This window comes from Palaemon carinicauda, chromosome 4 (assembly GCF_036898095.1).
Source record: "Palaemon carinicauda isolate YSFRI2023 chromosome 4, ASM3689809v2, whole genome shotgun sequence".
Taxonomy (NCBI): domain Eukaryota; kingdom Metazoa; phylum Arthropoda; class Malacostraca; order Decapoda; family Palaemonidae; genus Palaemon; species Palaemon carinicauda.
The window spans coordinates 191,340,972-191,367,051 of record NC_090728.1 but is presented as its reverse complement, the minus strand read 5'-3'; the positions used below and the strand labels follow the sequence as shown (position 1 = coordinate 191,367,051).

The 26,080-nt window shown below is 44.4% G+C and overlaps 1 protein-coding gene across 1 annotated transcript in view; it reads left to right on the top strand.

Moving 5' to 3' along the window:
- Positions 1–1,886: 1,886 nt before the first annotated feature.
- LOC137640298 (cell growth regulator with RING finger domain protein 1-like) overlaps positions 1,887–26,080 on the top strand; it is a 51,679-nt gene continuing 27,485 nt past the window's right edge. The window contains exons 1-3 of the mRNA XM_068372925.1: positions 1,887–2,012; positions 5,457–5,610; positions 16,767–16,900. Coding sequence (XP_068229026.1) covers positions 5,501–5,610; positions 16,767–16,900 — 244 coding nt within the window. The 5' untranslated portion in view covers positions 1,887–2,012; positions 5,457–5,500. The remainder of the gene's footprint in view (positions 2,013–5,456; positions 5,611–16,766; positions 16,901–26,080) is intronic.

Genomic DNA, 26,080 nt, shown 5'->3' with positions numbered 1-26,080 from the left:
GTTATGTGGTTTGAATTTCTTGTGTGAAGACTGAAATCGAAGAGAGAAAACTGTAAATAGTATTCATCCTAAACTTCTCAATATTGGTTTGTAAAGCTTTTATGATGGAGGCCAAAATGTGACAATACGTAGATGAGAAAGCAACCGGTTTGGTTTGAAAATGGTCTAAAACCAAGTTGTGTTATGTCTCCTAGTCACTTGGATATCTACTCAGTAGGGTAAGGGAAAATATCAGGGGAAGAATTGAAGTAGATGTAAAGTTTTGGGATAAGAAAATAGATTTGTTAACTTTTGCAGAGATACTGCACTGAGTGGTGATTGTAAGGAGGAGCTGCAGAATATAGAAAAAATATTTTACTATAGTGTACTAAGCAAATATTGAGAGGGAGAGTAAGATTCTGAGGGTAGTGAACAATGGGAAATTGCAGCAATTAATGCTAATACAGATGATGGAATAAAAAGAATAAGTTATTAAGAGATGAATGAAGGAAATATAGCATGTCCATGAAAGCAAAGGTGATCATATAAGTGGTTCATTAAGCCAAAATTTCTTTAGGAAATGAAGAACAGTTATTGAATGTAAATGAAAGATAAGGAAGTTTGGAGTTGAGATGATTTGCCCAACCAATCTGCACAAGAGATGAATGGGAAGAGGTAAAAGGTGAGTGGAAATAGTGGTAAAAAGTTTTTTTTTTTTTTTTATCGATGAGTAACAAACAAGAAATGCACCTGTTTCTAGTCCACTGCAGGACTAAGCCCTCAGACATCAATTCATGTTTGGGGTTTGGCCAGTTTTCATCACCACACTGGCCAGTGCGAATTGGTGATGGTGGGAGATTTTCATCTGTTTGTTCACATTAAACCAACCAAGTATGGGTGGCCCTAACTAGTACAGCTTTGCTGATAATGGCAATACACAAACTCTTTCACCACATTAAGGTATCCTCACTCAGGGCTCATTGGTGAAAGGTTGCATCAAAGTATTTTTATATCTTTTTGTCATGTGGAGAGAAGTGGGTTAATAGATTTTTTAAAAGGATTTTTTTAATAGAGATATAGAACTAAAATATGAATGGTAGATTGAGTGAAAAAAGAATGAGGGATGGTAAGAGGAGGTAGACTTTTAATATCAAGTTAGCCAAAGAACTAGAGCAAAATATAAATAGAGTCAGGGTCTGTGAGGGGTCCTAGCCTGCAGCACTATAGTCAATTTTTTTAGTGAGGCAGATTTGCACAAACTCTCAGGGGTGTCCTTTTAGTTCGGAAAAGTTTCCTTCTATCTGGTTGGTTAGAATTATCTTAAACAACCAATCAGCGATCAGGAAACTTTTCCGAGCTAAAAGGGCACTCCTGCGAGTTGGTGTAAATCTGCCTCGTAAAAGGGATTGACTATAGTCCTTTAGTGGGTTTAGAATCCTACAATGATGTGGAAATTCTCAGCAAATTGGTTCATATACAATTCGGCAGTTAAACAATGATCAGGGCAGTGACTGCTGTTTTTTTTTTTATTTAGAGCCATCTACAAACACACACACACTATCTTTTGATTGAGTAATCAGAATAAAAACTGACCTCATTTAATACAGAACTATATGTAATTTCCTCTCAGAAAAATATATCATAGAACTCTATACAGTGTAAAACATAAAACTATAACGATATAAGAGAACTAAAAGAAATGTTAATGGATAAAAGTTTCCTACTTTCAAAAGAAACATACCTCACTTTGAAACAATTGCCACATATATAATTAAAGCAATATCTAAGGAACAGCATCAGAAAAAAATATTAACATTAATATTTATAAACTGAAACTATATTAAAATCTTAGTATTTTCAATGAGACAAAGTCGTGTAAATTATTATTGCATAAATCGAAGAAGAATCTTCTCCATGTTTACATATGGACTCCAAGACTCGGAAGATAAGGATGTCTTGCCATTTCTTCCATAGATTGCATCACTATATTACAGTGTCAAAGGATAATTACCATAAATAGAGACTGTTTGAATGTGAGTAATATATTTTATTAGTTATGTAAACCTTATAGACTTATTTTTATTTATTTTAGGCTATTTTGTGCACGTACCGGTGAAACGTCAAAGTTACAAAATGGATCAAGGAAATATTATTCTCTATGCCTAAATATAGGCATATAACAACAAATAACCAGCACTGTTATGCAAGAATGTTAGATTATAATCTAGATATCCTAGTTTATCTCGTCAAACCTGTGACAATTCTATTAGGCCTAAGCTGCCTTACGGCCTAGGGCATTACCGTATAGTAGGCTGTGTGGAGCCTTTGTACATTAGCGGCCAGTTCCTCCCGCTTGCATTAAACAATGGACACCAACTAACCTAAACTATGAACCGTGTCCTTACCTACTTACCTAACGGGGTTGCTAATGCCCCCTTGCGACCCCCCCCCAACACGGCAGTATTCTTAGTCGGCCGTCACCATACATACAGGTGGCCGCTATCATACATACACCCCAGCTGTGTAAAGTGATCAGTGTAATTAAGTATGATAAATGGTACGGGAGCCTAATGAGAAAGTGGTAAAATTATAGATATGAACAGGACAACTTTTTGAACAGAAAATTCATTATCCTTTACCCAGTATATTTTCCCTTTCTAATGGGCGCTTCCCATTATCGGCAGATATATATATATATATATATATATATATATATATATATGTATATTTATATTTCACCAAGTATTTATTTGCAGTGAAAATGAGTGTCATTTTTTTAAGAAAACAGGTATTTTTCCATAGGAAATACCGTATTTTAGTTGAAAAGCTTTTTCCGTTCTTACCTATAATGACCCCAAGATAGGTTTTGGTTTTATATAGTTGGTTGGGACAGACATAAACTTTCTTATTTGTCAAATACAATAATACCCTATTTTCTTAATAGAAAATGTATGTATTTGTTTGAAATACCATAGTATAAAGGTAGTTTTACGATTTCCGAATTATGATTTAGTGTTACCTTGGGAGGAGTGTGGCCAGTTTGGAAGCAAACACTGGGTTGAGACTTGGTCTTGGGGTAAGCTAAGTATACGGCAGTCTAAAACCGGGTCACAGAGAGTGCACAGCTCTCTAGTAGGTAAGAATAAGGCTTCTAGGTTAGGTTAGGTGGTGCTCTTGCATTTGTTTCCCGTTTAAAATATGGTTGTTCAGTCATAACTTTAGAAATTTTACACCCAGTCTGTCCCAACTAACTACAAAGGCATCCCTTATTATTATTATTATTATTATTATTATTAAATGCTAAACTACAACCCTAGCTCGAAAAGGAGGATGCTATAAGCCCAGTGGCCCCAACAGGGAAAATAGCTCAGTAAAGAAAGGAAACGAGGAAAAATAAAATATTTTAAGAATAGTAACAACATTAAAATAAATATTTCCTATATAAACAATAAAAACTTTAACATAACAAGAGGAAGAGAAACTAGATAGAACAGCGTGCCCGAGTGTACCCTCAAGCAAGAGAACTCTAACCCAAGACAGTGGAAGACCATGGTACAGAGGCTATAGCCGTACCCAAGACTAGAGAACAATGGTTTGATTTTGGAGTGTGTCTCTCCTAGAAGAGCTGCTTACTATAGCTAAAGAGTCTCTTCTACCCTTGCCAAGAGGAAAGTAGCCACTGAAAAATTACATTACAGTACTGTAGTTAACCCCTTGGGTGAAGAAGAATTGTTTGGTAATCTCAGTGTTGTCAGGTGTATGGGGACAGAGGAGAATCTGTAAAGAATAGGCCTCACTATTCGGTTTTTCCTTTATTATAGTACAATATTAGTTACGAAACAAGAACGTTGTAGCGCACGACTGTATTCTGAGCCCCTGATATGCAAAAATTAGTAATTACCTTTGAACTTAATAAGAAAATTTAATTCATTGAGTTAGAAACTTTATTTCACATTTTCTGTATTATTGGAAGTTGTGGAATTTCCGTTCTACTGTATTTACAAGTTGCCAGTCAGAGACATTATCAATCATATTTTATTTTTGTGAATATAGTTTGTTGGGACAGGGGTCAACTTTATTATCACTTCTCAATTTGATTTTCCTTATCAGAAAAATGTTGTTTATCTTTGTCTGAGATACGGTACATTCTTCAACAGATGATTATCATTTCCTTTACACTCTCCAACACTATGAAAGCTAGATTTACGATTTACGGAATATTATGATTTACTGTAGTGTTACCTTGTAAGGAGTGTAGCCAGTTTGGAAGCAAACACAGGGGTGAGACTTAATCTCAGGGTAAGCTAAGGATACGGCAGCGTAGCCCCCTAGTAGGTAAGAATAAGGCTTCTAGGCTAGGTTTGGTGGTGTTCTTGTGTGTGTTGGCTTTTTAAAATGTAGTTTTTCAGTCAACTTTTGTAATTTTACACCCGGTCTGTCCCAACCAACTAGCCTACGGAGGCTGCTTTTATTCAAATAGTTCTTCGTCCACCTAACCTTACCTAACCCATTATACCCTAACCTGACCTACCGTACCCTGCTGTGCCCTGTCCAACCTAACCTAACCAGACCATTAAAGAAATTGTATAAAGTACAGATACTTCACTCCTTTACTATGTCAAAGTTGGGATCATTTTAAATAATGGTTATTTCTTCTTTGGAGGAAAATAAATTTGGGGTTGGCATGTTCATTGTTGTTTTGAATGGTTTCGATGCGATGATTGCCGAAAAGTAAAACTTTTCAAGTTATAAAGGCAATTGAAACCAAGAGATATCCTACATCTGAAAAACCATGTTTTAAAAGTGAAGCTTGTTTGGAAGCCAGCACAGGTATTTGATCTACCTTTGGGTAAAGTAAGGACACAGAGTCCTAAGGGGAGTCACTTAGGCATACCCCTCTTAATACCGTAATGTGATCAAAGTAGAATGGATTTAAAAAGGTAGGGAAGGTGTTGTAATTAAAAGTAATGACCTCAAAATATTGAATTTTGATTGTTCATTACTTCTTATGTAGTTTTATTTACTTATTTCCTTTCCTCATTTATTTACTTATTTCCTTTCCTCACTGTGCTATTTTTCTCTGTTGGAGCCCTTGGGCTTATAGCATACTGCTTTTCCAAATAGAGTTGTAGCTTTGCTTGTAATAATGATAATAATATAAGGTTACAAAGTTGTTTAAAGGTGATGCCATATCAAGAATAATGATGAATAAACCTTTTCATTGAGAAAGGATTGGAGATTACAACCAGTGTTAATTCATTACTATAGATAGGCTTCTTGATAGCCGTAGTAGTTCTTTGGTCAGGGTTTTAATACTGTATTGGAGTTCGATGGTACATTAATATTGACTACAGTACAGTATATGCAAAAGTAGTAAAGAAGCATCCAATTCTCTTAGGATATATTTAAATGTTGGATGGAATAAAAAAGTTTGTATTTTTAAATTTCAATATATTAATTTGTAATTTTTTCCATAGGTCGGTTTGGATTAATTCATTAGCTGTTTAGATCGTGGGCTACAATGGTAGCTGTATTGACTGCCGCACTAATGACTGCTGCCGAGATATCTACTTTGTTTTCTGCGTTGGGTGTTATTGTCTGCCTGATATGTATGGTGGTTTTCATCTCAAGGTGAGATCTTGTTTTTATACAACAGATTAAATATTTTCCACAAGATTTTAGAAAATCTAAATTGTTAGTTGTTCATGAACCTTTGCAAACCAGATTTGTTCCGTAACCGAAATACAAACCACGCTATTTACATTGGGTTTACCTTTTAGCGCAGCTGAAATGGCGAGCCATTAGAATTTAACAAGGGTGTATTACCCCCCCGCTAGTTAGCGGGGGGGGGGGGTGGGTGGTAGCTAGCTACCCCTCCCCCCCTCACACACGGGTGAATGCTCACTTTCACTTTTGGCTCGGACTAGGACAGACGTCTCTGTCTTGGTCCTCGCTTGGCAGCCATTGTTTGTTTTGTCTTTACTTAATCACTTACTTTTCTTTTACTCAATATACAGTGATGCCTCAGGATATGAAAGTAATCCGTTCAGGATACGGTTTCGTATCCTGATTTTTTCGTATCCTGAGTCGCGTTTTACATGTAAATAGCCTAATCCGTTCCAAGCCTTACGAAAAGATACCTTTTGTTTCATAAACACACTAAACTGTAGTAATAAACATGCAATGCAGCCATTTCTATCATTCAATAATTAACCCAACCGTTAAAAACAGCCTAATCCATTCCAGAAACCACCATGAGATTATTCAATAATGTAGTTATAGCCTAGTTATCCCCTCCAAGCCCTAAGAAAACGGTCCGTTTTCTTTACTACTGTATAAAAGTTACGGTACTGTATGTAAAGCATTTGGATCAGTGAAGGTGTATTGTTATCTGTACACCTAAATTAAGGGTTGATACCCTGAAAAAAAAGGTACTGTACTCTCGGCGACGAGTTGGGATCTCGTAAGCTTTTCGTATCCTGAAAATTTTTTCGTATACTGGGGCATAAAAATCTTTGTATCGCTTTTCGTATCCTGAATTTTTCGTAAGCAGAAACTTTCGTATCCAGAGGTATCACTGCATATGTAAACATGTTTTCATGTTTGTATATATATTTGAGTATAGAAATCAGTAAGTTTCCTTTTCAGAGTTGTGTGTGTAGTGTACGATATCTCCGTGGAGTCCTCGGCAGTTAGGCCACCACGGCGTAATTTTATGGGTTGCGATCGAGTTTGACTTCGGTCTTTCTCTCTCTCTCTCTCTTGAGGTCGTTCACCCTTTTACTACGTTTTACTAAGCCCCTTGTAGCTTCCTTCTCGTGTGGGGGTGTTGCTACGCTGTACGTTTTGTCTCAATTAGTTTATGAATCTAATTGTAGTTGTTAATTTTTCAGCTTGTAGAACGATTCCTTTCGGGGTTTTCGTTCTTTCTTTAGTGCTAATTCATTTTTAAATTACATAATTACATAGTTTCATAATTATAATTGTTATAATTCTGTTTTGGTTACAGCTCTCCTTCCGTGAGTGTAAGTGGTTGTGAGGGCACGTGCCTGTTGTGTAATTCTTGTTTCCTTTCCCTCGGGATTCCTCTTCGGAGCCTTCCCGGGGGAATGAATGTGTACTAATGATTTTTGTTTTATTTTTTTACAGTTACCGATGTAGTTCGTTTCTGTAATATGGCAACGGTGTGAGCTGTCTTGTTGAGGCCTGGGGATTCGGCTGTTGCTGCCTCCCCTTTGGATTTTCGTCAGGGACGTGTCTCCTTCTACTGGTAGTACTCCCGTGACTATTGACAGCTCTCCAGATCATTTTAGAACTCTCAGGAGGCTTGCCTCCTTGGGTGGGTAACTTTCCTTCCGAGGGAAGTTTTTCCTGTCCAGGCTTGAGTTTTTCCCCTTTTGGGGGGTTCTTCTCTTGGCTTTTTTTTTTTGTGCGACTATGCTCTTGGTGCTGAGCGGTCACACCTGCAGTTTCGCTCAAGGGGCTGGGCAACTGCAGGAGCCCCTCTTCGGAGGATTGCTCCTTTTAAGTCACTGGCTGACCAGTCTCTTCTACGAAGTGTTTCTCTTTCATTCGCGAGAGAGTACACTCATAGAGACTCCTCTTCGGAGGATTCTTCTGCTGCTGTTGCTGTGGGCCTCCTTCACCGTAAGGCTCACCGTCCACCTCGTCGTAAGGGCCTCTCTTCTCCCTATAAGGGTGCTAAGAGGCGCCTTTTTGTATCTCCGTTTGCAGCCTACAACTCCTTCTTCTTGATCTTCCGCCCTGGTGCAGATGGACAGCAGTCTGACCTCGTCTTCCAACGGGCAACGGTCTTCCCGACGGACAACGGTCTTCCGACGGACATCAGTCTCCCGGCGGACAGGCAACGGTCTTCCGACGGACAGCGATCCCTTCGGGGCAAAGGGTTGCCTCCCACGGGGGTTCTTCCCTTGCGTGACAGGGTTCCCCTGTGCGCCCTTCTGCTGTGTTCTCTCCTGCTCCTGCTCAGTGTTAGCGCACAGGCGCTCTCCTGCTCATCAGCGCTTCCTGATCACTAGCGCTCTCCTGTTCGTCAGCGCTCTCATGATGATCATCTCTGCTGTTCCTGTTGGTTCCTGTTACGCGCCCACGTTCGCCCTCGCGATCTAGAACTTCAGTTCAGGTCTGGGTCAAGGACTCTTCTTCTATGCGCAGGCTTCCACGTGTTGCCTTCTGCTCGTTAGCGATCATCAGCTCGCCAGCGACCTTAGACGCGTCAACGTTCACCTGCTCGCCAGCGATCTCCTACGCGTCAACGATCGCCATCGATCTGCCACGCGTGTCAGTTCCCCTGACCACCATCAGTAGCGATCTAGCGCTCGCCTGCTGTGGACCACGATCTCCGGTAGCTGAGTCTTGCCGTAGATCTTCTGCTCGCCAGCGCTCACCTTTTCTTCTGTCCTTCTGTGCGCCAGCTTTCTTCATTTGCCAGCGCACATCTGCGCGCCCTTCTTTGCCACGCACCAATGGGCTCCAACGGTTTTCTGACCGTCTAGGATCGCCTGATTAACAGCTGGCTTCAGTGCTCACCTTCCTGATGCATCTGCGCGCCTTCTGTTAGCGCGATGCGCGCTAACCATCACTAGTCTCTCGCGTTGGCAATCGCCTACGCACCTGCGCGATTCTAAATCTGCTCGCTAGCGTTTTGTTAACGCACCACCGTCGCTTGCCGACGCGCCATCGCTTGCCAACGCTCCGTCACTCTTCTGCGGGCTATCGCCTCGCCAGAACGCGCCATCGCTCGTCAACGCGCCATCGCTTGCCGACGCGCCATCGGTCTCCCGACCGCCTGTGCTCACCCGCGCGCCCACGTTCCTGCGCGACCGCACGCCCACGTTCCTGCGCGACCGCACGCCCACGTGCTTACACGTCTACGCTCATGCGCAACCGCGCACGTGCTCTCCAATGTTCGCCCGCGCGCGAACCAACGGTTTCCGTCGTGCGGATGGACGGGGTTCCGTTGCGCGAACCGACGGGGTTCCGTTACGCGAACCGACGAGGTTCCGTTGCGCGAACCGACGGTGTTCCGTCGCGCGAACCTGCAGTATTTCTTCGCACGAACGTCGGCTTAATTCTTGCAGTATCCATTGCTCGCCTGTGGGTTATCGCTCGCCGACCACCAGCGCTTCTACGTTTGCCCACGCGTAAATCTTTGAATTACCATCGCGCGAGCTCCAGGGCGATTGCGACCACGATTCCCATTGGGGTTTCGCAGCATGGCCAGCCTGGCGAGTTCTTCTGGAGCGTATTTCCAGAACACGGCCTCACCCCGTAAACGCAGAGCATGGCACATGCAAGAATAAGAAGAATCTTCAGAGAGGTCTGAGCAACACTCCTCTTTCCAGAACCTGGGTTAGCCCTTCCCCGTCATTCCCTGGAAGGATTTTTGGCGGGGGGCTTTCCGTTCGAGATTTCTCCATCGGCCAAGGGGTGACTGCTTACCTCTTCCTCTTCTCCATCTCGTGTAAGGGGCTTACCAAGTCCTTTCCCTCCTCGGTTACGGCCCGAGGTTTGGTTCTAGGAAGCTACAGGAAGGTCATGGGTACTTTCCTCCTCTCGGGCTTAGGCACCTTGGCGTTTCGTCGTTAAGTATCTAACTTGCGGGCAAGCTCGATGTTGGACCATCTGGACGCACTGACCGAGGGCTTCCTTTCGGGTGTCTCATCCGTGGATGTCGACAACCTCAGACACCCTTCCATCCTTGAGAAGAGTTTGTTTGTGCCTAAGGACAGAGACATAGACAGCGGCTGTGCGGAGGAAGTCGACTTCCGTTTTCACTCCTCCAAGGCGCTTTCCTCCAGACTCTGCAGGGCTCCAGCGCCTTTTTCTTTCAACCACGTCGGCCTAAGTTATCGGCTACGACAACTGGGACAAGGTGTCCAATTGCAGTTTCCTCTTGTCAGGAACAGATAGCACGGGAGGCTCCCCCGGGGGGGGCATAGTCCTAGAGGGAGCGGCAGAGTTCACGAACTCTAGGATTGGCACCCCCCCTTGCAGGTTTCACGCTGGGAGGATGCCTAAGGTTTCTCATCCGGATGACGGCTTCCCGATGCCCATTCCCGCACGATCTCTGTGATCAGCCAAGGATATCGCGCCTGCCGTCTCTGTCAGCGAATTCAGTGTCTCTGAACCTCTATGCCATAGGGTCGGCAAGAGTTTGCCCGTTTGGGCAGAATGATCCATACTTTAGGAGAAGGTCCTCCATAGGATCATCGACGGCTTCACCCCCGGCTTCTTCAGTCGATCCTTTCTTGTAAGGAAGTATCTGAGACGGGAGTTCCGTAGTCAACCTCTCAGCCCTGATCAAGTTTGTCGAACAAACTTCGTCCAGCGTGGAACAGCAGAATCGATCAGACTGGTAACGAGGCGACAGGACTCCTTAAACCCTGGATCGGAAGGACGGGCACTTTCAGTTTCCATTCCATCCATCTTCCAGGAAGCTCGTGGAATTCAGCCTAGACTGCAGGTATTCCTGCTTAAGATGCAGTGTGGCGATCCCGCCGTGGCATCGCAGGTTTTTTCCCGCAGAGAACTCTTCCTGCTTTCCTCATGGCCGCTCAGGTGCAGGCTTCCGCCTCCTTCGCTTTTTGGAGGTCTGGTCAACTCCGGTAGGCTCGGGTTCGACCTTCTTCAGCGCCGGGACAAGCTTCCGGATGCTTACCATGAGTGGGGGTTCATGGTATTTTGCTAGGAGCCTTCTCTTCTTCTGCCTCAACATCTGGAGTATCTGGCCATGATATTGAGTCAACGGCCTTACCACGTTGGAAACCCCGCTTCTCGTCCGACCAGCGAGGTTAAGCAACGTCGGTTCTGGTCGGCACTTGGATGGGTGACCACCTGGGGACGCCAGATTCTGTTTCCACCTCCTCCGAGCCTTCCCTTCAGTTGACTGTGGCAAGGCTGAGGAGAGTCGCAGTACCTGTTCTCAGTCAAGCAGAGCTTTCAGCCCTACCTTGGAACGTTTCCTAGTGCTCCTTTCCTCATTGATCCGTCCATAGTTCCGAACGGTCGCCTCAGGATAAGTTCCATGTGGGGCGGTCCAAGTTCCGGTGGTTTCAGGCAACGATTAACCGGACTTTCTGGCCCCTATGGTCCAGGCCTATGGTCAGGACCTGAAGGATACCTCTCCATCATTCAGGCAGGCTTAGGGGCCGTAGTCTGGCCCCTCTACAGATCCTACAGCTCCTGCCGAGTCGCTCCGTGCGCATCGACTTCATGATTCTGGCGTGTTCTAACCAGCAGGGGACGCATTTTCACACCTTCACATCTTGCAGTAGAGATACCGAGATGATTGAGATACTCTCAATTCCACCATCGGCTCTCTCATTCCAGGCAGAGGAGTGTTCTCTCCAACTGTCCGAGCAGAGCCTCGTAGAGAGAGTGTACCTGGGGGTCTTTGGCCTTGAGTAACCAGCAAGTCCTGGTCTGGGGGACCTGATCGCGACAGCTTGGGACCTCAAGCTTCCTCTGTTCTTCCCCCCAGTCTCAGACCCCGAGACTCTGGCAAGATGCATTCCGGTGATGGTGGGACAACTTCGACGCCTGCGTCTTCCCTCCTTTTTGTTAGTGGAGAATGGGTCTCAACAAGACCAGGTTGTCTGTCAACCTTTCAATGGGAGAGCTCCACTGGGACTATGCGCAGAACGGTTTTTGGACCCTCTGCTTCCCCTGACGGAACTCCGGTAGAGCTTCTCCCACGGCACAGACTACTCAAACAACCACACTGCAACATCTTTCACGAGCCGGGGCGTCGCTTCGGCTTCATGCCTGGAGACACTACGCCTCCTCCTCAAGAAGAGACAACCCGCTACAGTCGCGGGACGGAGGTCGCGTCATCTGCGATAGTCATCCGCAGGGGTCTTCCAGGCGAAGTGAAGAGTCTTTGGTGGTTGGTGCTGTGGGAGATATACCTCTTCCCTTGAGGCCTCTTCTCCAGCAATAACGATCTTATTGCCTTTCGGCGGGAGGAAACTCCTTTCCGCTCTCGGCAATGAAGCCTGTCGGTCAGCCTTTCCCTGACCTTCAGGCTTAAAGGAATAACTTTTCCTTCCCGCTGGATCTTTCCTCGCTCATGCGAAGCTACGAACGTCCCTGCCCTAGTCGGAGTGAGACCTCCAACTTGGAGCATGGCTCGGACTTTTTAGTCTCTTAAGAGATCTTCTGAAGACCCTTTACGACAGGCCTCTGATTGTATTCCGTCTTGGGTCTCCTGCTCACTCTGGCCACGGCCAGTGTGTAAGCAATCTTCTTGGTCTCGTATGACTCCGCCCTTTCTAAGGAAGGGGGGAAGGCAACATTCAGGTTCGCTCCTGAGTTGTTGGCTAGACTCGGAATCTTGGGGTCCCGGCCCTTCGGTCCAGTTCCTTCAAGATTTCGAGTCTCCATTCTGTATCTCTTGTCCCAAAACCTTCTCCTTCTTGCCAGTAAAGGAATCGAGGGGTTAGCTTTGGGAACAGCTGCAGTTTGTCCTCAGTTGCAGCCGATTTGGGAGCACAAGGAGGACATGGGGGGAGAGTCACCAGTATACCTCTTCAGCCCGGACTCAAGGACATTCATCTCGACCTGTCTCCAGACCCTCCCCCGTCACGTCGCCCTACAGCACGATGTTGGATACATCGGAACGTCCCTCGCCTTCGATTAATACTACTCTGTGACGCAGGTGCTACAAGCTGGAGTCTGGAAGCGTCTAATGACCTTCGCAGCCCGCTTCCTGCGGGGCGTGACCCACAGGAGTTTCGATACGTTTTCTATCGCTCTGTGGTGGCTACACAACAGCTGGTCTAACCTCAGGCTCCTTTTTGGACAGGTAGCAGAAGGTTGAGGGCATTGTTATCAGGTTTTAGTCTGCATGAACGAAAGAAGTATGTCTGGCCCTTACTTCTTTCTTCATCATCCCCTCTACGGGGAAGTAGCATCCTGGTCTCTGCATAGCTGACCTTGAACCTCTGCAGGTAAACCATGCTTCCTTGTGTTCCGAGTATTGAGTCAATACTGTCGCGTCCCCCATACCCTGACGAGGTGGTATTGGGAACGTCCTAACCCAGAGTTCCTTCTGGAACTCCAGGTCAACTGCCTAGGACGGGTCACACTTCTTCCTTCACACACACAAGCTTATGTAGGCCACACAGTTCCTTGCGAAGCTTTGAGGTGCAGGGACTCTTTTTCTCGAGTGCGACTCACTCGGATTCTGAGTCCCCGGGTAAAGCCAAAGCCAGTATGGCTGGGGACTTTACACCCTACCTAAGGGGTAAGTCACCCAATGTAAATAGTGTGGTTTGTATTTCGGTTACGGAACAAATGTAAAATTCGAAGATAATTTGTATTTTTCCTAACCATACAAACCTTAGCTATTTACACATATTTGCCCGCCAGCCCTGTCCCCCAAGACAAGTCCTACCTCTAAGTGAAAGTGAGCATTCACCTGTGTGTGAGGGGGGGAGGGGTAGCTAGCTACCACTCCCCTACCCCCCGCTAACTAGCGCGGGGGTAATACACCCTCGTTAAATTCTAATGGCTCGCCATTTCAGCTACGCTAAAAGGTAAACCCAATGTAAATAGCTAAGGTTTGTATGGTTAGGAAAAATACAAATTGTCTTCGAATTTGTCATTTTTGAAGTCTCTGATGTATGTATAAAAAATAAGGCTTGTATCTATCAGTATTATTATTATTAAATGCTAAGCTACAACCCTAGTTGGAAAAGCAGGATGCTATAAGCCCAGGGGATCCAACATGGAAAATAGCCCAGTGAGGAAAGGAAATAAGGAAAAATTAAATATTTTAAGACCAGTAACAATATTTAAATAAATATTTCCTATATAAACTATAAAAACTTTAACAAAACCAGAGGAAGAAAAACTAGATAGAACAGTGTGCATGAATGTACTCTCAAGCAAGAGAACTCTAACCTAGGACCATGGTACAGAGGCTATGGCACTACCCAAGACTAGAGAACAATGGTACTGTATTTGATATGTAGCTGGTATTGATTTACTTTTTGTCTGTTACTGCCATGTGTTAGAGAGTGGATATGATATTGTGTAGAATTATTCAGAGATGATGCCTTTTTGGAACTGATGGTTTCATTTGGTTCCGTGCTAATATGAGATTTATGTATTTTTGTTTGCTCTTCATTAGATGAATGATATATATATATCAGGGCAGTTATTTACTATGAAATTTTATAGTTGTTTTATATAAATTTCTGTAATGTTCTGACCAACTTTTTTTTATTTACCAGAATGAATTTTGTTCATAGTTTATTATTAATTGATCCTATTGTCAGCTAAGCCAGTTCCACCCTTAACCGTTTTATTACTAGCTGGTTCTGTACTATATTATGGGCTTACTACTGAAGTGTGTATTCCATCCTCTGAGTCAGAAACTGCCTTTTTTCAGCAAGCATATCCTAGACTACCAATCTTAAAGAAAATGCAGTAACTTCCTTCATAATTTTGTGGTCTGAGGATGGACGAAGCAATAATAAATGACCAAACTGGCTTGAAACATAACCTTTCCTTGGCAGATCGGAGAAGCATCCTTTCACTGGAAAGGTGCTTGATTATAATTTCAACTGTATTCAGTTGTAGGTGGTCTTTGTTACATAGAACTTATTGTAGAATTAATGGTTCTACAACCTTTGGCTACCCGGATTCCAATATGATTTTACTAAAATCTGCTACTGTGCTAAATGACCTCACCAGTCTAGTGCCTGACTATAATCTTAAATCTTATATTTGAATCCCATTCCCTCTCAACTGTATCGACATAAATGTATTTAGCTTAATCAATAATTTTCAAGTGACTACCTTATCTTCCCTGGATTCATTTTTGCTTCAATTATGAGGTACTGTACAGTACTTTGTTCTCTCAAATTATACAAACTATATATAATGTATGAGACATTTTGGGCTACAGCTGATTTTGACTGTTGAAGTTTGATAAAAAGCAGTCAAGTTATGAGCATCATAACTTGCTGAACCATCAATTTTTTCAAGCCTACGATGAGTCAAAATGCCTTTGTAGCTGTGGTGTTGACATAAAGCTTACCTTTAGCTAAGGTTATTGATATTGATTCGTTAGAGGATTTATTTCAAGTAAGAGAATTTAGAATAGTATAGTATAATACTTGAATGGTTGTTAAGTATAGAAGTATAGTATTGATAGAAAGGGTGGATATAGAGATATATAGAGAAGATTGTGAGAAAGACATTAGGAGAATTAAGTAAATGGACAATATAGTGATAATTAGTGAAGCAATTAGTTGTTTACATGACGTCAAAGTGACATCAGATCACGTGGTGTTGGTAGTCAAGGAGATTGTCGGAAGGGTAGTCAGTTTATTGGATTATAATGGTGGCTTACACGGTCTCTTGTCTTGATATTGGTTTGTATGTTTATCTAGTGTTGGAATTGTTTTTTTTTTTTTCCGTTTATTTCTGTAGTCGCTGTAATTGTCTAATTACTGATAAAGTTTAGCTCTTCCAACCACACCAAGGTTACAATGATTCCATTCCCATTGGAGACATATGGTGAATTCTTGCAGCTGCCATTATACCATTCTAGGAACTTCCCAACCTGAAAGAAATTTATGAATATGCTTCTTATTATGAGAAGTTAGAGTTTTCTATTCATTCAAGGTATCTTTGCTTGTGGTTGCAAACTTCTGCAGTGTCCTGTGCCTGAACCTGTCTGTATATGAATCAAGCTGGAATCACACTTGGGTTTTTTCATTAGCAGCGATCCGTTGCTGCTGAAAGTGGAAAACCGGGAGCTTGTTGCTCGAGATATGGGCTTCCCGACTGGCTGGAAATCAGAGACCAAAAACCACGAGCATGGCTACCAATGTAAATAAACAAGATAGCTGTCTTGTCTTGCTTGACAATCTTTGGTCCAACATTCCTCAAAAGATAATAAAAATCTGCTTTGTTCATCCTGTGGTAGGAGTAGAATTCTTCAATTCACGAATATTCCGAGAATACATATTACTGCAACTGTCAGAAAATTTCTGTCCGCCATAATGATGCCAGCTGATCGGTTTTGTTTACACTTTTTCCTATTGGCTCCTCGAACCGCGAGATTGTAGTGTGACATTACAATACTTTTGCTCGCAAGGATCTGCTTGAGGTTAACAAAAATCTCAAGCAAGAAATGACTGGTGTGATTTTAGCATTAAAGTGATATAGAATAACCCTATCTCACCAAGTATTTGAATCCTTTTGCTAGAAAATTACCTTACTAATGGACCCCAGATCCCCCTTCCTGTAGTGTGAAAGAGCTTTTGCAGGACAATTCATCCACAAAGGAATACACGAACTTGTGATAAAACTGGGAAAAGAAATACTGAGTAATATCATTGGATTATTAACCTTAGTGGATATTGATGCAGATATAATGATTTTTGTCTGTGGAAACCTTCTCACTTCTTCTGTAAGTGATTTGCATATAAAGAAAATAGGAACTTCCTTGCATTTGGGAGCTGTGGCTCTTTTTAGTGTATTTGACAGTTCTTATTTTACTACATAGTAATTCCTATCACTTAATCGTCTGTATACTGTGAAATATATTTTCCAAGTTAATTTTATATATTGTATCACTTTGCTATATTTTCTTTTGAATTAAACAACATGAGTCATAAGTGTAACCTAAGAAAATAGTTTTTCATCCCAGGGTAAGGTGGGGAGTACTATACGCAATAGTATTGTATTTTTATCTACATACTTTATACCATATGAACCATATATTGTGGTTGATTGTTTCCTTTTCACAGGGTGAATGGGGAAGAGTTTTTTGGAACATCAGTTGTACATGTTGCACAACCTCCTGTAGCGCAAGTTTCTGTCCAAAAAGTGGCTGTTCCATTTTCTTTAGAGCTTCATCGGCCAGAAGAAATAAAGTTTTCTGGTAAGTACAGTAATTTCTCGAAGGGTTATTTGAACGAGAATATAGTTTTTTTAAGCATAATGAGAGATTTAATATCTTGTAAAGTACTTAGTTTATCCACCAGTGAAAAGGAAATTTATACATTTATATTTCTAAATTATATTTCCAAAGTAGTATCCTTCTCAAATGTAGGTAAAGTCGACAATAAATTTATTTAAATTCTTATAAACATCCCTTATGAAGGCAGTAGAATTTTATGTAGATCATAGTATCTTTAGGCATTTATTCCTAGGCAACAGTTACTTTTTCAATATTAAACTTACCCGATAATCATGTAGCTGTCAACTCCGTTGCCCGACAGAATTCTATGGAGGGATACGCCAGCTATCACAATACTAGAAGGGGGTGTATTTACCAGCGCCACCTGTGGCCAGGTACTCAAGTACTTCTTGTTGACACCTCCTCAATTATTCCTCTGTCGTGCTTCCGGCAAGACGTTCTGGGATACGCTTATGTTCTTGGAGTATTTTCACGACTTTGGTGAAGTATTTCTCTTTGATTTCGGCTGTCGCTTTACTGGAAACTTCTATATTAGCTTAGTTAGCTTTTGGAATTAATTTGATTAATTATGGTGACGAGAGAGTATGAACTCTCGTTCACCTTTCAATGGCCGACCCTTCCCTTAGACGGAAGTGTTGGTGTCTAAGAGAGTATAGACTCTCTTTCTTAATTTTGCTTTACAAAAGTTATAGATTTATTTTATATCTCTCCGCCTCTTATAGGCCTCTTCGATTAATTTCCTTTTATTATAAACTCATTAAAATTAATTTTTATATTTGTTTATATTCGACCTTCCTAATAGTAGGCGGTCTTTTACCGAAGTTAATAAACTTTGAGCCCGTCATTTCGGTTTTACCTGTTAACATATTATGCTTTTTCCGCCACAGAGTTTGAAAGATTTTCTTTGACAGTCTCGTACTGTTTTCAAGTTGAACTAACGTTTTGTTTTGTCTCTGCAGTTGTTGACGTTCAGAACGTTCAACTTGCACTCTATCGTTACGATAGAGAAAGAATGTTCACGGTTTCACGTTGCAGTAAGAGTAACCGTGTCTAGCGTTTTGTTCATTCTTTCTTAACTTAATGGTTTTGATCCTAATAAAGGAACTTTTCAGTTTTTTCCTTTAACAATAATATGTTTTAACGATATATATGATTGGGCTCTTCTCTCAGGTTCTAAGTCAAGAGAGAGAGAGAGAGAGAGAGATAGAGACGGAGGGAGAAAGAGGATAAACGTTTCTTTCAAGCCTGCCAGGCGTACGAGTAACGTCTTTATCGTTTTTGCTCTTCTCCCTAGTCTCTTTAGGGGAAGAAACTAAACGTTTCTAGAGTGATCTAGTGTTTAGTCTCTTTCCAACCACTGAATTATCTTTCATTAGATTTTTCTGTTACATTGTAATTCTGTTTTCGCAATTACTAACTTTGAGAAAGGATAGAATTGCGTATTTCAGGTACAAACCACTTAAAGTTTCGAGTTCAGTGAAATAAGTGCAAACAGAAATCAAAGTGATAAGTGATTAGTGCGTGAGGGTACTTTTGTGCGCGCCAGTCGTCCTCCCAGTCCGGGACCTCTTGCAAGCTCCCAAGCCCAGGGGAGAAGCAATGTCGAAGGGCATAAGGGTTCAGCAGGCCTTGATCGGCGCACAGAAGTATTCTCGGTGGTTGTGGGCGTGTCTTACCGAGACCGTCACTCCCACCCGCAGACGATTGAGCCCTTATTTTGCTCGTCTGCAGAAGAGATTAGGGGAGAAAATAAAGGCAGAGTAACGCTGGTCTCAGGTCTCAAGACCTCTTAAACGTTAAGTCCAGACCTATGCCAGACGTACGAAGTTAAAGTTCACAACCCGAATGCAGTCATTGGGTTAGCTCTGAGTCTCCTCAGTCATCAGTTGATTACACTCCGCCTAAGAGGAGTAAGGTTCTGCCACAACAAATCTCTGCTGTTAAGGCTTTACCTCAGCAGAACTTAGTGTCTGCCGACCCCAAGTTAACTCTACTGCAGTCCATACAGTCACAACTTTCGGTCTTGATGCGTGAGTGTCGGGCTGAGAGTGTTGCGCCTCCGCCTCCGCCTACACTCCCCCCCGCCTATGATCGCTCCGCCTGATCACAGTACCACCTGCCAGGCGTACGATGTTGTGAACTCTACTACAGTCCATGCAAGCTCAGCTTTCGGACTTGTTGCGTGAGTGTCGGGCTGAGAGTGTTGCTCCTCCGCCTCCGCCTACACTCCCTCCACCTACACTCGCTCCGCCTGATCGCAGTACCATCTGCCAGGCGTACGATGTTGTGGACTCTACTACAGTCCATGCAAGCACAGCTTTCGGACTTGATGCGTGAGTGTCGGGCTGAGAGTGTTGCTCCTCCGCCTCCGCCTACACTCCCTCCACCTACACTCGCTCCGCCTGATCGCAGTACCACCTGCCAGCAGTTCCACCTGCCAGGCGTACGATGTTGAGCCACGTGCTGAGTTTGCTGTTCCCTGTGGTGTTCAGCCTCCGCCTTCCTTAAGGCAACCTTTACATTGGGATCAGGAGGATTATACCTCTCTTCCTCCGCCTCCACTTGCTGCTCCACCAGTGATGCAACACTCGGTTGAGGTACAACAACCTCTCCCGTCCATGAGTCAGTCTCCTCAGCTCTCGCTGCAGCGAGCTCAACCCTCCACAAGGCAAGCACCACAACACCTTAGCCTTGCGCCTCAGGAGCCTCAGCTTGCGAGTCATTTACCTTGTTCTGCGCAACCTCTTCCTCATCGCGCTCCGCTCACACCACAGGAACTGGAACTTGCTACTCCGCTTCCGCCAACCGCTCAGCAAGCGCAACCCTTGGGTTCAACCACTCATGCTAGGAGTCAGCCTCCTCCACCCATGCGCCTTCCTTCTGCTTGTCTTTTATTCAGCCTTTGCAGACTGAGCCTCAGGTGTTCCCTCATCGGAGTCTTGAAGAGGAAACCACAACTATTGTTGTTCCAGCTCGTTCTGACTCTGCTGTTCAGCATACCTTACCTCCATTTTCATACCATGGTTTAAACCCCATGCAAGCATGCATAAAGCACTCTAGCACTGGTCATGGAATTTCTGAGAAATGTTAAACGCCATGCACACGCTCTGCTTTCCTTACAGCAGGCTCTGCTTACAGCAGGCTCTGCTTACTACATGCTCAGCATACAGCATGCTCTGCATTCAGCATGCTCTGCATACAACATGCTCTGCATACAGCATGCTCTGCATTCAGCATGCTCTGCATACAACATGCTCTACATACAGCATGCTCTGCATACAGCATACTCTGCATACATCATGCTCTGCATTCCTTACCGCATGCTTCTCAACACATCTTGGGTTGTTGCCAACTCACTAGACTGTCAAGCAGTTTCATAACGTTGCCTTCTAGTCTGCTGCTTTTGCACCAGTGAACCCTCACTCAGAGAACTTAGCTTTTCTAGGATAAGGTCCCTGTAGATGAGAAAGTTCTTTTCTCCCTCCTTCTGATATTCCCTTGAGGACTCTGTCATTTGGAGGGAGCCTTTAGCTGCATAACCTCTTATGGACTTTTATTTAAGCATAACATGCTTACAGGGAAGGTAATGGTTCCACTTCAGCCGCTAATCCCGTCTGTTACCACACCTGCTCCCATAGACCTTGAGCTGTGTTGCATGACATGCAGTCCAAGCTTAGTCCTTGTTAGAGGATTTTTTGTTTACGGAGTCAATGTGTCACGGGGAAGACGTTCAACAACCAACAGAAGGGACTTGTTGTGACGCAGTGCGGCAACCTCAGCAACCCGTTAAGGAGTTGTCTGTACGACCCAGACAGTCTAGACAGATTCGGGTTGTCACTGTACTTCCTCGCTTGCCCATGATTGACAGTTTACAGACTGTGCAGCAGTATCATGATCTTGTGTCCGGCTCCGTCAGACGACTGGCTTTTAAGAGCTCCCACAAGTCGTCGCTGTCTGGAGATTTTCAAATGGACTATGGATCTGACCAAGGAACTGGGCCTCCTGGTCAATTTTGAGGAGTCTCAGCTCGTTCCATCCCAGACCATTGTCTCCTTGGGTATGGATCTTCAGAGTCGAGCTTTTCGGACTTGTCCGTCGGCCCCAAGGATCTTCCAAGCCCTAGAATGCATCCAGAGCATGCTGAGAAGGAACCGATGCTTAGTCAGGCAGTGGATGAGTCTAACAGGGACACTTTCATCGCTGGCCCTGTTCATCGAGTTAGGGAGACTCCACCTCCGCCCCCTTCAGTATCATCTAGCTGCTCACTGGATAAAGACATGACGCTAGAGACGGGCTCAGTTCCTGTTTCCGAAGAGATGAGGTCTACTCTAACGTGGTGGAAGAACAGCATTCTTCTCAAGGAAGGTCTACCATTGGCTGTTCAGACCCCCGACCACCGTCTCTTCTCGGACGCATCGGACACGGGCTGGGGTGCGACACTGGACGGACAGGAATGCTCGGGAACATGGAATCAGGAGCAAAGGACACTTCACATCTATTGCAAGGAGTTGTTGGCAGTTCATCTGGCCTTGATAAACTTCAAGTCCCTCCAGCTTAACAAGGTGGTGGAGGTGAACTCCGACTACACCACAGCCTTGGCTTACATCTCCAAGCAGGGAGGGACTCATTCGAGGAAGTTGTTCGAGATCGCAAGGGACCTCCTCATTTGGTCAAAAGATCGAAAGCTCACGCTGGTAACGAGGCTCATTCAGGGCGATATGAATGTCATGGCAGATCGCCTCAGCCGGAAGGGTCAGGTCTTCCCCACAGAGTGGACCCTTCACAAGAATGTTTGCAGCAGACTTTGGGCCCTGTGGTGTCAGACAACCATAGATCTATTCGCTACCTCGATGACCAAGAGGCTCCTCTTGTATTGTTCTCCGATTCCAGACCCAGCAGCAGTTCGCGTGGATGCCTTTCTGCTGGATTGGTCCCATCTCGACCTGTATGCATTCCCGCCGTTCAAGATTGTCAACAGGGTACTTCAGAAGTTCGCCTCTCACAAAGGGACACGGCTGACGTTGGTTGCTCCCCTCTGGCCCGCGAGAGAATGGTTCACCGAGGTACTGCAATGGCTGGTCGACGTTCCCAGGACTCTTCCTCCTAGAGTGGACCTTCTGCGTCAACCTCACGTAAAGAAGGTACACCCAAACCTCCACGCTCTTCGTCTGACTGCCTTCAGACTATCGAAAGACTCTCAAGAGCTAGAGGCTTTTCGAAGGAGGCAGCCAGAGCGATTGCCAGAGCAAGGACGACATCCACTCTCAGAGTCTATCAGTCTTAATGGGAAGTCTTCCGAAGCTGGTGCAAGGCCAATGCAGTTTCCTCAACCAGTACCACTGTAACCCAGATTGCTGACTTCCTGTTACATCTAAGGAACGTAAGATCCCTATCAGCTCCTACGATCAAGGGTTACAGAAGTATGTTGGCAGCGGTTTTCCGCCACAGAGGCTTGGATCTTTCCTCCAACAAAGATCTACAGGACCTCCTTAGGTCTTTTGAGACCTCAAAGGAACGTCGGTTGTCCACTCCAGGCTGGAATCTAGACGTGGTCCTAAGGTTCCTAATGTCATCAGGATTTGAACCGCTCCAATCAGCCTCTTTTAAGGACCTCACATTAAAAACTCTTTTCCTCGTGTGCTTAGCAACAGGTAAAAGAGTAAGTGAGATCCACGCCTTCAGCAGGAACATAGGTTTCACATCTGAAACGGCTACATGTTCCTTGCAGCTCGGTTTTTTGGCTAAAAACGAGCTTCCTTCCCGTCCTTGGCCTAAGTCGTTCGAGATCCCAAGCCTGTCCAACATGGTGGGGAACGAACTGGAGAGAGTACTTTGCCCAGTTAGAGCTCTTGAGTACTATCTAAGAAGGTCAAAACCATTACGAGGACAATCAGAAGCCTTATGGTGTGCTATCAAGAAGCCTTCTCTACCAATGTCTAAGAACTCAGTTTCTTACTACATCAGGCTTCTGATTAGAGAAGCAAATTCTCATCTGAAGGAAGAAGACCTTGCTTTGCTGAAGGTAAGGACACATGAAGTGAGAGCTGTGGCTACTTCAGTGGCCTTCAAACAGAACCGTTCTCTGCAGAGTGTTATGGATGCAACCTATTGGAGAAGCAAGTCAGTGTTCGCATCATTCTATCTCATAGATGTCCAGTCTCTTTACGAGTACTGCTACACCCTGGGTCCATTCGTAGCAACGAATGCAGTAGTAGGCGAGGGCTCAGCCACTACATTCCCATAATCCCATAACTTTTTAACCTTTCTCTTGAATACTTTTTATGGGTTGTACGGTCGGCTAAGAAGCCTTCCACATCCTTGTTGATTTGGCGGGTGGTCAATTCTTTCTTGAGAAGCGCCAAGGTTAAAGGTTGTGATGAGGTCCTTTAGTATGGGTTGCAGCCCTGTATACTTTAGCACCTTTGAGTTGATTCAGCCTCCCAAGAGGAACGCTGCGCTCAGTAAGGAAGACGATCTTATTAAAGACAGAGTAACGGTTCAAGTCGACTTCCTTACCAGGTACTTATTATTTCATTGTTATTGTGGATAACTGATTATATGAAATACGGGATACTTAGCTATCCTTTAGTCTTGTACACTGGTTTTTCACCCACCCCCCTGGGTGTGAATCAGCTACATGATTATCGGGTAAGTTTAATATTGAAAAATGTTATTTTTATTAATAAAATAAATTTTTGAATATACTTACCCGATAATCATGATTTAATCGACCCTCCCTTCCTCCCCATAGAGAACCAGTGGACCGAGGAATAATTGAGGAGGTGTCAACAAGAAGTACTTGAGTACCTGGCCACAGGTGGCGCTGGTAAATACACCCCCTTCTAGTATTGTGATAGCTGGCGTATCCCTCCATAGAATTCTGTCGGGCAACGGAGTTGACAGCTACATGATTATCGGGTAAGTATATTCAAAAATTTATTTTATTAATAAAAATAACATTTTTAAATATTTAACTTAGCCGGTGAATATATAATAGCTGCTGCTCCAGCGGCTCGACAGAAAAACACACAAAAACTCGCGAGCGATCGCTATGAAGGTTGCGGGTGTGCCCACCAGCGCCAACTATCGGCCAGATACCGCATATGCATGTAAACAAGCCTCAATTCTTCTCTGTCGGCCTTAACGACAAGACGTATCATTACTCGCTGTATAACCTGGAGTTTTCTCAACATATTTGGTGAAGTACTTCATTTTGGTTTGAGCTTTCGCAGTGCAGGTGTTTTTTGCTCAACTTAAACTCTTGAACTCTTTGTTGGACAGATTTAATTGTTGATGACTTGGATTGTTTTTTGGACTTTCTTTGACTAATTCAAAATGGCTGACGCTTCTCAAGCCCCTAGATTTCGTAAGTGTAATGCTAGGGATTGCAATAGGCGTCTTCCAAAGGCCTCTCTCGACCCACATACTGTGTTCTAATTGTCGGGGTAAAACCTGTCAATTAGGAGATCGGTGTGAGGAATGCGTGGGCCTTTCGGAATTCGATTGGCTCGAATATGACAAATATTCTCGTAAGCTAGAGAGAGATAGGGTGAGGAGGAGTTCCTCTAGATCAGTAGATTTTTCCTCTCCCCATGCCCCTGAACCTAATCCTTCCCCTGTAGTGGTTGTGCCTGAACCCCCTACTGGTACTCAGGAACCATCAATGCGGGGCATGTTACGTGCCATTCATGCTTTGGGTGAAAGAGTTGAGTCATTAGCTACAGATCGTAATCAACTCATGGCGGACGTTAAAGAGCTAAAGTGTCAGAGTGCCACAGCGGAAAATCGTGGGAAAGTGATTAGTGTGCAAAGTGTTTTCAGTGTTGCGACCGAGGGTTCGTCTGTTCGTGCCTGTCGTTCGCCTAGTCCGAGACCTCTTGCAAGCTCCCAAGCCCAGGGGAGAAGTAATGTCGTACGACTTATGGGTTCGAGAGGCCTTGATCAGCGAACAGACGTTCCCTCTATGGTAACAGGCGTGTCTCATCAAGACCGCCCCTACCATAAGACGAGAGAGACCATTTTCTCCTCGTCATCCGAAGGCTTTTCGCATAAGAAACCGTGGAGCAAGGTTTCAAGGCCCTTGAAGCGAAAGTCGGTCCCTTCAGGACAGGTCCAGCGTCCTGGTTGTAGCCATTGGGACAGCTCTGACCCCTTACAGTCATCAGAAGACTGCTCGCCGCCTAAGCAGCAACGTTACACAGGCTCAGAGAGTCTTGGTGTAGGCAAGGTTGTGCAGTCTCAGACGTTAACCCCGTCTTTTACCGCACCCATTCCCGTTGATCCTAAATGGGTTGTACTGCAAGACATGCAGATCAAGCTCGCCTCCCTTATGGAAGACTATTCTGCCGAAAAGGTTCACGATGATCCTCGCCGCTTAGCTAATCGAGATCCTGGCCTTCAGCCGCCAAAACGAACCTTTGCTCGTCCTGTTGACGTTGGCGTTGCTAAGTCACGTCAATCACGCTTTGTAGAGCCTCACTCGATGCAGTCACGTGTTGACTTTCAGCCGCATATGGACGTTCAGCTACTTCCTAATGCTCTTGTTGACGTTCAGGACGTTCGCCAATCAGCGGAGTTGACTTGTTTTGACGCTGAGCGTCAACCACCACAGTCTAGAGTTGTTTTGACTGCTCAGTCTAGGCAGTCAAAACAGTCTCGAGTTGACGTCGAGCGTCCTCCCGCTCCTGTTGTTGTTGACAGTCAGGCTGTTAAGCAGTTACATGACGTAGCGTCCTGGACTGCTACTAATGCACCAGTGTGTGTGGACTCTGCGTGTCAAGCATTGCCAACCCCTTTGCTTGTTACTCAGCAGTTGTCGGATGAAGATCCTTCGGATGAGGACGTTGCTGACCCTCATCATGATGATCATCCTTCGGATGTAGACGAACCTAGAACGGTTCCTCCTTCAATGGACTTTAAGAAAGTCATGTTAATTTTCAAGGAGCTTTTTCCCGATCACTTTGTCACTGTTGCTCCTCGTTCGCCACCGTCTGAGTTTGCTCTAGGCTTACCTGCTAACATGCCAGCCTTTACTAAGCTAGTGCTCTCTCGCTCTTCCAAGAGAGCTTTACGACTTTTAGGCGACTGGTTGGATACCAGGAGGATTTTGGGGAAGACGGCCTTTGCCTTCCCTCCGTCAAA